Source organism: Stenella coeruleoalba (genome assembly GCF_951394435.1).
Source record: "Stenella coeruleoalba genome assembly, chromosome: 3".
NCBI classification, from domain to species: domain Eukaryota; kingdom Metazoa; phylum Chordata; class Mammalia; order Artiodactyla; family Delphinidae; genus Stenella; species Stenella coeruleoalba.
Genome location: NC_137148.1, coordinates 30,603,646 through 30,616,157, shown reverse-complemented (window position 1 = coordinate 30,616,157; position 12,512 = coordinate 30,603,646). Strand labels below are relative to the sequence as shown.

Below are 12,512 nucleotides of genomic sequence, written 5' to 3'. Positions count from 1 at the left end.
ATAGGCAAAAGGTCAGTCACCATTGTTTTGTTTGAATCCATTACCAATTCAGTCATTGACTTCAATGGCCTTGTAAAAGTTACTTGATTTCTAGATGTTTCCATGTGTTTTCTTAATATGAAAAATGTTAGAGGCACTAATTTACTAATGTTTTGAATAGTGGAAGCAAAAGTTGCAATATATTTAAGATAACTAACTAAGCACTCAGTTATAGCCAGATGGTGCCAACATTTCCCAGAACATGAGGCTCGTTCCCAGCACAAAATCACTGTTCCCTAAACTGGAGTTGTGGAATAAGACAATCACAGAACAATAAATTGAGTGAAAAGCTTTCTAGGAGCCATGGCAAAAAGAGCAATGGTGTTCCAAGTGTCTAATAAGAAAAAGCACTTAGGGAAGAGAGGAATTTTTTCGTCCTGGTGCTAAATTCAAGAAATAACTTATTGGATGCATACCAATATAGTAGAAAATATCTTTAGGGACTTCCCTGGTGGTGCAGTGGTTAGGAATCCGCCTGCCAATGCAGGGGACACGGGTTCGAGCCCTGGTCCGGGAAGATCCCATATGCCGTGGAGCAACTAAGCCCGTGCTCCACAACTACTGAGCCTGGTTCTAGAGCCCGCGAGCCACAACTACGGAAGCCCGCGTGCCTAGAGCCCGTGCTCCATAACAAGAGAAGCCACCACAATGAGAAGCCGGCGCACCGCAACGAGTAGCCCCCGCTCGCCGCAACTAGAGAAAGCCGGCACGCAGCAACAAAGACCCAACGCAGCCCGAAATAAATAAATTTTAAAATAAGAACATCTTTATTTACTACAAGTTGTAGTCCAAGATATTTTCTTCCTTTTTTTTTAATTTTATTTATTTATTTTATAGTAGTTTATTAGTTGCAGCGAGCGGGGGCTACTCGTTGCGGTGCGCCGGCTTCTCATTGCGGTGGCTTCTCTTGTTATGGAGCACGGGCTCTAGGCACGCGGGCTTCCGTAGTTGTGGCTCGCGGGCTCTAGAGCCCAGGCTCAGTAGTTGTGGAGCACGGGCTTAGTTGCTCCACGGCATATGGGATCTTCCCGGACCAGGGCTCGAACCCGTGTCCCCTGCACTGGCAGGCGGATTCCTAACCACTGCGCCACCAGGGAAGTCCCTAAAGATGTTATTAAAATGGCTATTTTTTTAAACGGACTTCAAATTTAATTTAGCTACAGTGAAATTATTTCACTAGTAACAAGACTCAATGTTTAAGCAGAAATAGCTTAAAGACTCCTATAATAGAGAAAGAAAATCTAGATAAAATATATCTGATATTAATATAGTCTCAGTTAAGCTTCTGACAGGCTATTCATCCGCCATGGATTATTCATTCAATGCCTTCTGAAACAGGGATAAGTAAACTTCCATTCTTTTGATCAACAAAATACTGTAATAAAGTTGTATTATTTTATTTTTCTTGATATATCATTCCTATCTTTATATTTGATATAGATGGTCCCCACTTACAATTTAGACTTAACGATTTTTCAACTCTACAATGGTGTGAAAGCAATACTCATTCAGTAGAAACCATACACTGAATTTTGAATTTTGATCTTTTCCAGGACTGGCAATAAACAGTACCAAACTCTCTCATGATGCTGGGCAGTGGCAGCAAGTCACAGCTCCCAGTCAGCCACACAATCATCAGGGTAAACAATCAGTACACCTACAACCATTCTGTACCCATACAACCATTCTGTTTTTTACTTTAGTATTGTATTTAATAAATTACTTGAGATAGCCAATACTTTATTATAAAATAGGCTTTGTGTTCTATGGCTTTGCCCAGATGTAGGCTAATATAAGTGTTCCGAGCATGTTTAAGGCAGACTAGGCTAAGCTTTGATATTCAGTAGGTGGTGTATTAAATGCATTTTCGACTTAACAATATTTGCAATTTATGATGGGTTTATCTGGACATAACCCCATCATAAGTCAAGAAGATCTGTAATTATAATCTCAACAGTAGTTCTGTAATTTTAATCACTAATGACAAAAGTAATGCTGGGTTTTGTTATATCAATAAAATTTATTCTCAATACCAATACTGCACGTTCTTTATCTCTGGACTTTAAAGTTAGTATTGCAGAAAAAACAGAATCAACAAAACTACTGAAATTTTTACAATTTTCAATTAATGGAACCATTTGTTTGTCAAAAGCTTAGCAATAAGATAAATTTCCAAAAACACAACAGTAGTTTTTTGACATCTTAAATCATCCCAAAAATAAGAAACTAAAGGTAAATACTAAATGTTCCTCTTAGGAAAAAGGGTTTTTTTCCCTATCATATTGAAACCCAAAGACATTGTAAGACTGACAACTGATATAAAACCATAGACAATGCTAAACTGCATTTTTTGACTAATATAAAGAAAGGACACTCTCCAGCAGGGGTTGGTAAAATTTGGCCCAGTGTTTGTTTTTTAAAGATTTACTGAACACAGATAAGCCCATTCATTTACGTGTCGTCTATGGCAGAATTGAGTAGTTGAGAAAGAGACCACATGGACCCCAATTCCTAAAATATTTACTATCTGTCCTTGACAGAAAAAGTTTGCTGACCCCTGCTCTTTACTAATATATGCAAAGATACTCATATGCTTCAGAGACTAAATAGATGTTAAGGTTGCACTGTTATGAAAACGGAGAACCAGACTTGTAGTCCCATATAGATATCCCTTCCCTCCGCAAAGAGAAGTTATAGAAAAGACCAACCAACACTATTATGGAGAGATATTCTGCTCAACAGCCTAGACTGAGATACCAAAGAATGCACCTTCTGGGTGAACAAAAAATGCAATTACATAGTATAAGTGATATTTTGTGTATTTAGATATTTTATGTTTTTCTACTGTAAAAAGAGGAAATAGTGAAATCCACTGGTGAAATTTGCCATGAATAGTTTATGTAACCAATTTGATGATTTAAAATATATCTAAACAACATTAGAATTCTCATATTATCCACCTAGATTTGATATCTATATACCTATTTATATTGTTTAAAGTTCTTAGTAATTAAGTTACATAGTATTAAATTTCAATTTAAAGTAATTTCAATGGCTGCTTTCTCCTATAACTCGATAAACTTTATAATATGCCTCTATTTATATTCTTTCTTATTATCTATTTCCATAAAGGATCCTACCAAAAAAGGTTATGAATGCAGAGTCTGGGGAAAGGGACAAAAGATGTAAATGACAAAATAAACATGAAAAAAATAATAAACTTGTCAACATCTTTCCAACTTTACGTAGTTATGCTCTGCAGTCAAAAGGCATAGATTTTTTTTTTTTTTTTTTTTTTTATGGTACGCGGGCCTCTCACTGTTGTGGCCTCTCCCATTGCAGGGCACAGGCTCCGGACGGGCAGGCCCAGCGGCCATGACTCACGGGCCCAGCCGCTCCGCGGCATGTGGGATCCTCCCAGACCTGGGCACGAACCCACGTCCCCTTCATTGGCAGGCGGACTCTTAACCACTGCGCCACCAGGGAAGCCCAAAAGGCATAGATTTTAATACTTCATCTGGAACACTTCAGAAAAAGTCAATTGATTTACAATGTGACAAATGACTTTTTCCTGGTTCTAGACATACACAATTGCCTGAAATGGGAGAAATTATGCAAGCTTTTAGTATTAGGAACTTTGCCTAAATTGTGTTACGAACGCCTAGAAAAAGGTAGTTTAATAGCATTCTTTTGAGAAAGACAAGCACCTGGAAGATGATTTAGAGCAATCTCTGGCCACATTTGAGCCTGAAGATGTTGGTTCAAGATCTTCGCTTTGCCTTCTTAATTCTTTCTCTCTGTTCATTTCTTCCTCTTTTTCTCTTGCTTCTGAAAAGATTATAAAATTTTTTCAACAGTTAGGCTTCAAAATTTGTTATTATTTAAAATGCTATAAATTAACTTAGTTACAAAGATGTAACATAGACATGTTACCAGTAACAGCAAAAAAAATTATCAATCTAAATGCCCAACACTGAGAAAATAACTGAAGTTTACTGTGTATCAACATAATATGAAATACAGCCAATAAAAATAGTGATAGAAGAGAAATCCCTGGCAGTCCAGTGGTTAAGACTCAGTGCTTTCGCTGCAGTGGCCTGAGTTCAATCCCTGGTCAGGGAACTAAGATCCTACAAGCCATGCAGCAGAGCCAAAAAAAAAAAAAAAAAAATAGTAATGGAAAATGTACAAATCTGAGAAAATATAAACAGATATACTAAGCAAAATTAACACGTGAACACTATATGAACCATGACTGTACTATGTAAAAAGATGTGGCAAGTGACCAGAAGAAAGCATTCAAAGGTAAGATTTTAGGTAATCTCACCTTTCACTTTTAACATTTTAAACCAAAAATTCCTTTCTGAATTTCCCAAACTGGATTTTTGGTCAGAGACTTCCTACCAAAATTATGAGGAAAGTTGAATTACATTTAGTTTCCAGAGTTGTTTACCTTGGAAAGACAAAAAAAATTATTCCAAGGAAATCTAATCTTTCTCGTCTGATAATCTCACTCAACAAGTGGGGCGGAAAGCACATAGGAAGGAAATTAATTATATGAATAAGGCTTGTTCTCAATTGCCACCATCCTCAATAACCTGAGATAATCTTTAACATTTACTTCTTAAGTTAATAATGAAGAATAATACACCCAAAGTTAAGTAGTATCAAAGGGCACTTATTAATTGGAATGTTGTACTCTTTAGGTCTTTCGTTGCTAGGATGTAGAGGATGAGTAACAAGGAGATAGGCAGCAACTAGCGTCAACAACTAGTCTTTTGTTTCAAACATGGAAGATAAAACTCTCCAGGAAGAGATAAGGCATAGCTCAGGTTAATTTTTTTGTGCTCTCCACTGGGCTGGGTTAGGAGTTAACAATTCGGCCCTCTGATGCTGGAGGAGGCTGAAAACAATAAGAGAAGGATAATGCCCAAATTTAAGAGTGAGCCTGCTGGGCTCCGACCTTCATCCTGCTTCTCCAGACATTCCCTCCATTCCCTCCAGGGTGAGGGGGGATTGGAGAGTGAAGCGGGGAAGGCCACACTTGAACTGTAGGCTCAGGTCTTAGGGGCAGTTCTGACCCTAATCAGGAAACGATACTAAGGCACACGTTACTAGCCACCTACACAACAGCCACTTCTCTCTTTCTCCTTGCCAAAACCACAGTTCTCCCTAGGTAAGAAGCAACACTGTGTTTCAGGAGCTGCTGGGCCCCTCCCTGCACAGGGGGGCTGAAGTTTGATTCCAAGTCAACCATAGTGCTCTTGCAATGGCTGTTTTTGCAAATGATGTGCCACACTAATACCGGCTAATAACATGTGAGGGGAAGTCAGCTGAAGGTACATTTGAGAAAGGTTTTCTTGCTCCTAAAAAGTGTTACATGAAAGTCTCCTTTCAGCCTGTGGAGGTGGTCACCTGCATGTAACAAAATTTAGCTGACAAAATTTTGAGACATGAGGACAGTCTGCTTAGGACAAGCCAACAGTCTAAAGCTGGCAAAGCAGAAAAAAGGGGGAAAAACTTCATGTCCTTCATATCAGGACGCAGGAGACAGAACAGCCCCACTCCAGAGTTCTTGTCATAGTGCAATACTAAACCTTTCTTATTTAAGCAATTTTTTTTATTAGGTCTTCTATGACTTCTTTGAAAGTAACCATTAGCATCTTAATATCAACCTTTTTAACAAAAATAATAGCAACTAATACATGGAGCTTACTATGCTATGTAGTAGGCATTCTTTTAAGTATTTCCTGTAAATTAACTCCTTTACCGCAGATGTAGAGAATGGACTTGAGGATATGAGGGGAAAGGGTAAGTTGGGACGAAGTGAAAGAGTGGCATGGACTTATATATACTACCAAACGTAAAATAGCTAGCTAGTGGGAAGCAGCTGCATAGCACAGGGAGATCAGCTCGGTGCTCTGTGACCACCTAGAGGGGTGGTCTAGGGAGGGTGGGAGGGAGACGCAAGAGGGAGGAGATATGGGGATATATGTATATGTATAGCTGATTCACTTTGTTATAAAGCAGAAACTAACACATCATTGTAAAGCAATTATACTCCAATAAAGATGTTAAAAAAAATTAACTCCTTTAATCTTCATAACAATCCCTGAAGTAGAAACTTTTTTTCTTCACCTTTATTGGAGTATAACTGGCAAATAAAACTGTGAGGTATGTAAAGTGCACAATGTGATGATTTGGTACAAAAATACATTGTGATAGAATTCTCCCCATGGAGTCAATGAACACAACCATCACCCCACATATTTACCTTTTTTTGGGGGGGGGGTAATAACATTTAAGTTCTACTGTCCTAGCAAATTTCAATTATACAATACAGTTTAAGTAGATACTACTATCCTCCCTTTATAGTTGACAAATCCAAGGCAGAGAAGTAACAGAGCTATTAAGCCTCAAAGCAGTGAATTGAGGCTCTACAACTGTAACTTTCCTTGATGTGACCAGACTTTCTAGAGACTGTAAAATTATCCAACGACTACCACCTACCTTATAAAACAGTGAGCCTGCCTCTCTCTCCAATGGGCCATAAAGTACAGCCCTTTATTGCTTACTTGTCACCAGACTATCTGGAAACTATGACCCACCCACTTAACTAGAGTTCCTTCCCAGGGGATGAATCCTCCAAACTATTTGCCCCATCCTGGTGAAGATCTAACTTTTTAATTTAAAATTTAACTTTTTTTTTTAACAATAGTAAGGATTTTCTATTCAGAGAGGCTTCTGCTGTCACTTGCTGCTTCATAAAAGCAAGAAGAAGAAAAAAGAAAAGACATTTTTGAGGAAAAAAAATATTTTGTTTCCTCATTGTTGACTGAGGACAAACCAAAATGAAACATAATTCAATAAACTGTAGCTCCCTGACCAAGGGGATCATTTTCACATATTTTTACTGAACGTAGGACCAAGAACACTGTAAACACTGTAAAAATGCTCCATATGTTCCCTTAACAAAAGTGAATTAACCTACCCCCCATCACCTCATTTTATTCTTCCAAGTACCTCATTTTATTGTTAACTCTCTACTCTCAGATAGTTACCAATTTTGGATAGCCATTTCTGCAAAAGCACCCCAGACGTATGCAACTCTCATTTAGGTTAAACAGCAAACTATCCAAGGACTTGCCTGGTGGCACAGTGGTTAAGAATCTGCCTGCCAATGCAGGGGACACAGGTTCGATCCCTGGTCCAGGAAAATCCCGTATGCTGTGGAGCAACTAAGCCCGGGTGCCACAACTACTGAGGCTGCGCTCTAGAGCCCACGCGCCCCAACTACTGAGCCCACGTGCCACAACTACTGAAGCCTGTGCACCTAGGGTCCCTGCTCCACAACAAGAGAAGCCACAGCAATGAGAAGCTCCCACAATGCAACCAGAGAAAGCCTGTGTGCAGCAGCCAAGACCCAATGCAGGCAAAGCATATACTTAATTAATTTTTAAAAAGTAAAAGATTAACAAAAAAATTTGAAACATTATTCCCTGACATTTTACATAACACATATTTTATTGAAGTTTTACAGTAACTCATCCTTTCTGTTAGAGCATTTAACAACCAAAATTTCACGTCCGTATACACAGACAATTAAACTTGCCATTAAAAGGGACCAAAGTTCTTATTTTCCTCAAGTCTGATGTCAAAGCCCAGGAAAAGATTCCAATACCAATCATTAAATAAAATATGCCCATATCAGAATTTGTTAACGTTTCTTTTAAGAAAAGTAAGTCAAACTTTGGATTCTTGTGTTTAGATCAGGGGTAGAAACAGCAGCCCATATCCAAGACTGTAACACTAAATCAAGAAAGTTGAACGCATTTAATTCATCCACAAATATCAATAGGAATACATGGTCTTGAGGTAATTTTTCAAAATTTTAAAAATGTAATAACTCTTTACTGGAATTCCTCTTAGGTGCTAAATGCATACATACTTCACTAAGAAAAATGACAGGAACTAAAAGTGATATTTATAACACTGCTGTTTGAAAAGTACTCTGCCCAACATCTTAATTCCTTCAAGAATCTTCTAAGAGAGATCTTATTATTATTGCCACCAAACTGATGGGGAAATTAAGGATCTGAAATTTGAAAATCCATCCAATGTCATTCATCTAGTGGAATGTGGGGTTAACCCTTAAACCTGCATCCTCCAACTCCAAAACCCAAACTCTTTACTATTCATCATGCCATTTAAAAACATTCTCCAAAGATGCAGGATTTATTTTTTTAAAGGCAGTATTGCAGTTTTAAATTCAATTCAATCTTCACAAATATATATTGAGAACCTATCTATCTTGGAAGGCATGGTCCTAGGGACTATAAAACTTAGGTAGGAGAATAAGACAATCCCTATTCAAAGCATTTTGTATCACACACTGAAAGAGGTAAATACAAGAAAGTTATACTGTAACAGTGTAAGTGTTCACTAAAACATTTAAAAATTAAGTGTATAACACATTCGTGTATGCTGCAGATAGCATGTGTTTACATATTGTTTGATAATATTAAATTATTTAATATTTTTAGGTGTAGTAAGAGTATTTTGGTTAAGATCTTTCCAAATCCTTCTCTCTTAAAGACATACTAAAATATTTATGGGTGAGATAATGTACCTAGGATTTGTGTCAAAGTAATCTAAGAGGAGAAGTAAATGGAACTAACACTGGCCATGAACTGTTACAGTAGTTAAATCTGTGTGATAGGTATACGGGAGTTCATTACTATGTTACACTGAACGTAGAAATGAAAGTGTTTTTTAAAAAAATACATACTATATGTAGATAGCTGTCTTTTCACCACACATACACAACAAAAAGTGTTATTCTTCCAAAAACCAAAAACATTTCATATCAAGTGCGCTTCCCAAATATGAGATATTACTGCTACATAATTTATCATTTTAAAACCAACAATGACAAGTGCTGGAATAACATTCACTTAAATTTTTCCAGGAGTCCTGTCTCTGGCTTCTAGCCCTTTCTGCTCTATCAGGTTACATCTATCCTTTCTCTAGTGTAAGAATGATCTGAATCAGATCTAAAGAAAGCAGTAGAGGAGTCAGTCTCCTTCTAAGACCCTGAGGTGGTATCTAGAATTGCTAACCACCTGGTATCAAACCACACAGTCTGGAAGTTAAGGCCTTCATTAAATGTCTGATACAACTTATTAATGCAGAGATTCAACAGCAGCAGCCACATTCACTGTTTGTCTCAATTTTCTATACTGTCTGGGTCAACGGTCAGTGGTGTACACAGCTCTGAGAGCCACCTCTCGCCCAGCCTTCCAAATACTGGTTCCGCTGTAAGCAGGAAAGAAAAAAATGAAATGAGAATCAGATAGAGGGGGGGAGAAGAGGTAATAAAGAAACCACTACTCTGATTCTTATAAATTAATTTTGAATCCTTGTTTGTTCATACCTCACACTACTAAAAGATTTTAGCTCTCAGACCTTCTTATCCTGTTTAGATGCAACTTTGATCGTGTTTAAAAAAACAAAGACAAAAAGGCGTCTGCTTCCAAAGGAACCAGCACATATGGTCTTTTAACAATTTTGAAGTTTTTTTCAGTCTTATAATTTTATAACTGGTAGGACACTGGTGTAAGCTGGATACAGTATTTAATCCTATAAAAGAGCAAGTAACTGAACTTCTTACCCAGTGTTTTCCGACTTCTTTCCACTGCTGTTCTTCGAGTTTGTTCAAACATTGCTTCCAAATCAAATGTGCGAGCTTTTTTCCCTAAAACAGAAATAAGTAGCAGACTATGATTTTCCTGAACTAAGTTGGCCAAACTTTACGTACTAAATAAATACTTACTGACTGACCAATAACCACTTAAGTCTACCTAATTTATAGTAGGGCTACAAAATAACCATAAAATATCAATGAAGAAAGAGTTTACTTTCCAGGGAATTTTTAATTACAATCTCATTGCTAAATAACATTAACCAGCCAACTTTCCCATCCTCCTGTAATTCATCTAAACCCTACTCCTTGAAACTAAAACACTGGTGTGCTAGGCAGAATAGAGAATATTCATATCCTAATCCCTGAAACCTGAGAATATATTACATTACAGGGTAAAAGGGACTCTGCAGATTAATTAAGGTTATGGACTTAAAAACTGGGAGATTATACTGGCCAGCGCAATCTAATCATAGGAGCCCTTACATGCAAAGATGCAGAATTGATATAGCAGAAGTCAGAGAGACCTGAAACTTGACAAGAGCTGCAGTTCCCTTGAAGATGAAGGGGGCAAGAAGACAAGTGATGCAGGTATCTAAAAGAGCTAAGAAACTCCCACCAGACAGCCAATAAGGAAATAAGGAAACCACAAGGAACTGACATTCTGACAACCTGAATCTGCTTGGAAACAATGCTGTATTTGCTTTTACTGACTTTTTTTTTTTAAATAATAATACCTATTCTATGTTTGTTTGCCAGAATATGATAAAAATGGCTTTCTTACACACTACTGACTTTGTTATAAACTGAAACCACCTTTCTGAACAGCATTATGACAATATATATCAAGAAGCTTTAAAAGCTATATGCCCAATTTTTTGTTACTTTTTAATATCTGTATTTTTTATCAAAGTAGTCCCTTTTAGAAATCTACCCTATGGAAATATGCATAAAACTCCTTTTACAAAAGGAGATAAAAGAATTATTTATAAAAATGTTTATTTATTACTGATAAAAGTTAGAAACTATGTGGGATAAAGTTAAAAATATTACAAATTATAGCATTTCTATCTACTATTCAACCATTAAAAATCATGTTTTGGAAAAGCATTTTATAATATGGGAAAATCCTCAAACTATTAAGAATTAAACAATTTCTATATAATTAAGAATATAAAACTGTACATATATACGATCTTACAACAGGAGAAACTGGAAAACAAACTAACTTTTAAGTCTTCATTTCTAGAACATGAAATTATGAATGATTTTACTTTCTTCCTTCTTATTTATTGGGTTCTTTATATTTTCCTGCTATTTACATGTGCTCCCTTTGAAATTGGGGAGAAAGCTATTTAAAAGAACTGAAACAAAAATAAGTACCAAAATACTACAGAAGTATCCAGTACTTTTGTAGCCATGACCACCTAGAAGTAAATATGTTTTGTGGCTCAAGACGTCACCAGAATAAATGAATGTATGAATGAACAAAAGAGAGACTGAAATGAAGATTCGGGAGTAGAAAAACTGGAATCAAAAAAGACTAACCTACAAGGAACTACTGTATAGCACAGGGAACTATACTCAATATTTTGTAATAACCTAAAAGGAAAAAGAATATACATATATAAGTGAATATATATAACTGAATCACTGTGCTGTACACCTAAAACTAACATGACATTATAAATCAACTATAACTTAATAAAATAAAAGATTTACTATTAGAACATCACCTAATGGCCCATTTGTTGCCAAAAGGGCCACCTTATTACAGACCACAGTCAGTGGTTAGCGCTCAGTCTCAGGACGCAATGAGACAACTCCCTCCATCAACCAACACCCTCCACCGCGTGGGTCACAAAGCAATCTTTCTTTCTCACTAGTCTTCTCATAAGTGTCACCTGAGCTGGTCCCAAGAGATAGGCAGGAGTTAGAAAACGGATGGGGAAGACTGTGTCTAAAAATTGCAAGATAAACACATTAGAGCTAAAGTAATGAGAACTTGGCACTGCGGAAACACAGGTGACAAACACAGGTGACACCTCGGGCCCCCCTCCCAACCTGCGGCTCTTAAAATCTCTGCAAAATGAAACGGGACCATGCCTAGGGCAGTCACTCACCGAACCCCGTGAAGCCCATGGTGACCGCCAGCTGCGGGTCCGGTCCTGATGCGTCTGAGCCTGTCACTGGGACAAGAGAAAAGAGAAAAGGCCTTGTTAGTGCGGAGCCCCCAGCGCCGTCGGCCCTGCCCGACCTACCCCGCCGGCGCTCGCCTCACTGAACCCACCGCCGCTGGGTCCGGGGCGCTCCATGGTCTGCCACCCGCCACAGAACCAGCAACACACACAGCCCAAACAGCTGCTGAAGAGTAGCAGCAAACCAGGCAGGAAGTATCGCCTCCGAGCGTCAGCCTCGCCGCCAAGGCCAAGAGCGGCGCCTTCCGCGAAGGGACAGAGGCCTCCTAAGCAGCGCCGCCCTAGCGGGCTGGCGGAGTATAAGCGCCACAGAAGCTGGCTTCAGATTGAACCCACGGGAAGGGGAATATTATCTGCAGTTTCTGTAACACTTTTTACTTTGTAAGTGGCGTTTAACGGGACTTCTCTGGTGGTGCAGCGGTTAAGAATCCGTCTACCAACTCAGGGGACATCAGTTTGAGCCCTAGTCTGGGAAGACCCCACATGCCGCAAGGCAACTAAGCCCTTATGCCACAGCTACTGAGCCTGCTCTGTAGAGTGCACTGAGCCACAACTACTGAGTCCACACGCCACAC

At 38.3% G+C, this 12,512-nt stretch overlaps 1 protein-coding gene across 3 annotated transcripts in view; it reads right to left on the bottom strand.

Moving 5' to 3' along the window:
• Nucleotides 1-12,410, bottom strand: part of WDR70 (WD repeat domain 70) — a 308,244-nt gene extending 295,834 nt beyond the window's left edge. Inside the window, exons 1-4 of one of the 3 annotated variants that reach the window (XM_079916599.1) lie at nucleotides 12,030-12,410; nucleotides 11,863-11,928; nucleotides 9,710-9,793; nucleotides 3,747-3,867 (exon numbers count right to left, since the gene is read on the bottom strand). In XM_079916599.1, the coding sequence (XP_079772725.1) occupies nucleotides 3,747-3,867; nucleotides 9,710-9,793; nucleotides 11,863-11,928; nucleotides 12,030-12,054 (296 nt within the window). In that variant the 5' untranslated portion in view covers nucleotides 12,055-12,410. Of the gene's footprint in view, nucleotides 1-3,746; nucleotides 3,868-6,998; nucleotides 9,355-9,709; nucleotides 9,794-11,862; nucleotides 11,929-12,029 lie in introns of those variants that run through there. The other 2 variants (XM_079916598.1, XM_079916600.1) reach the window with 2 other exon arrangements.
• Nucleotides 12,411-12,512: the final 102 nt, after the last annotated feature.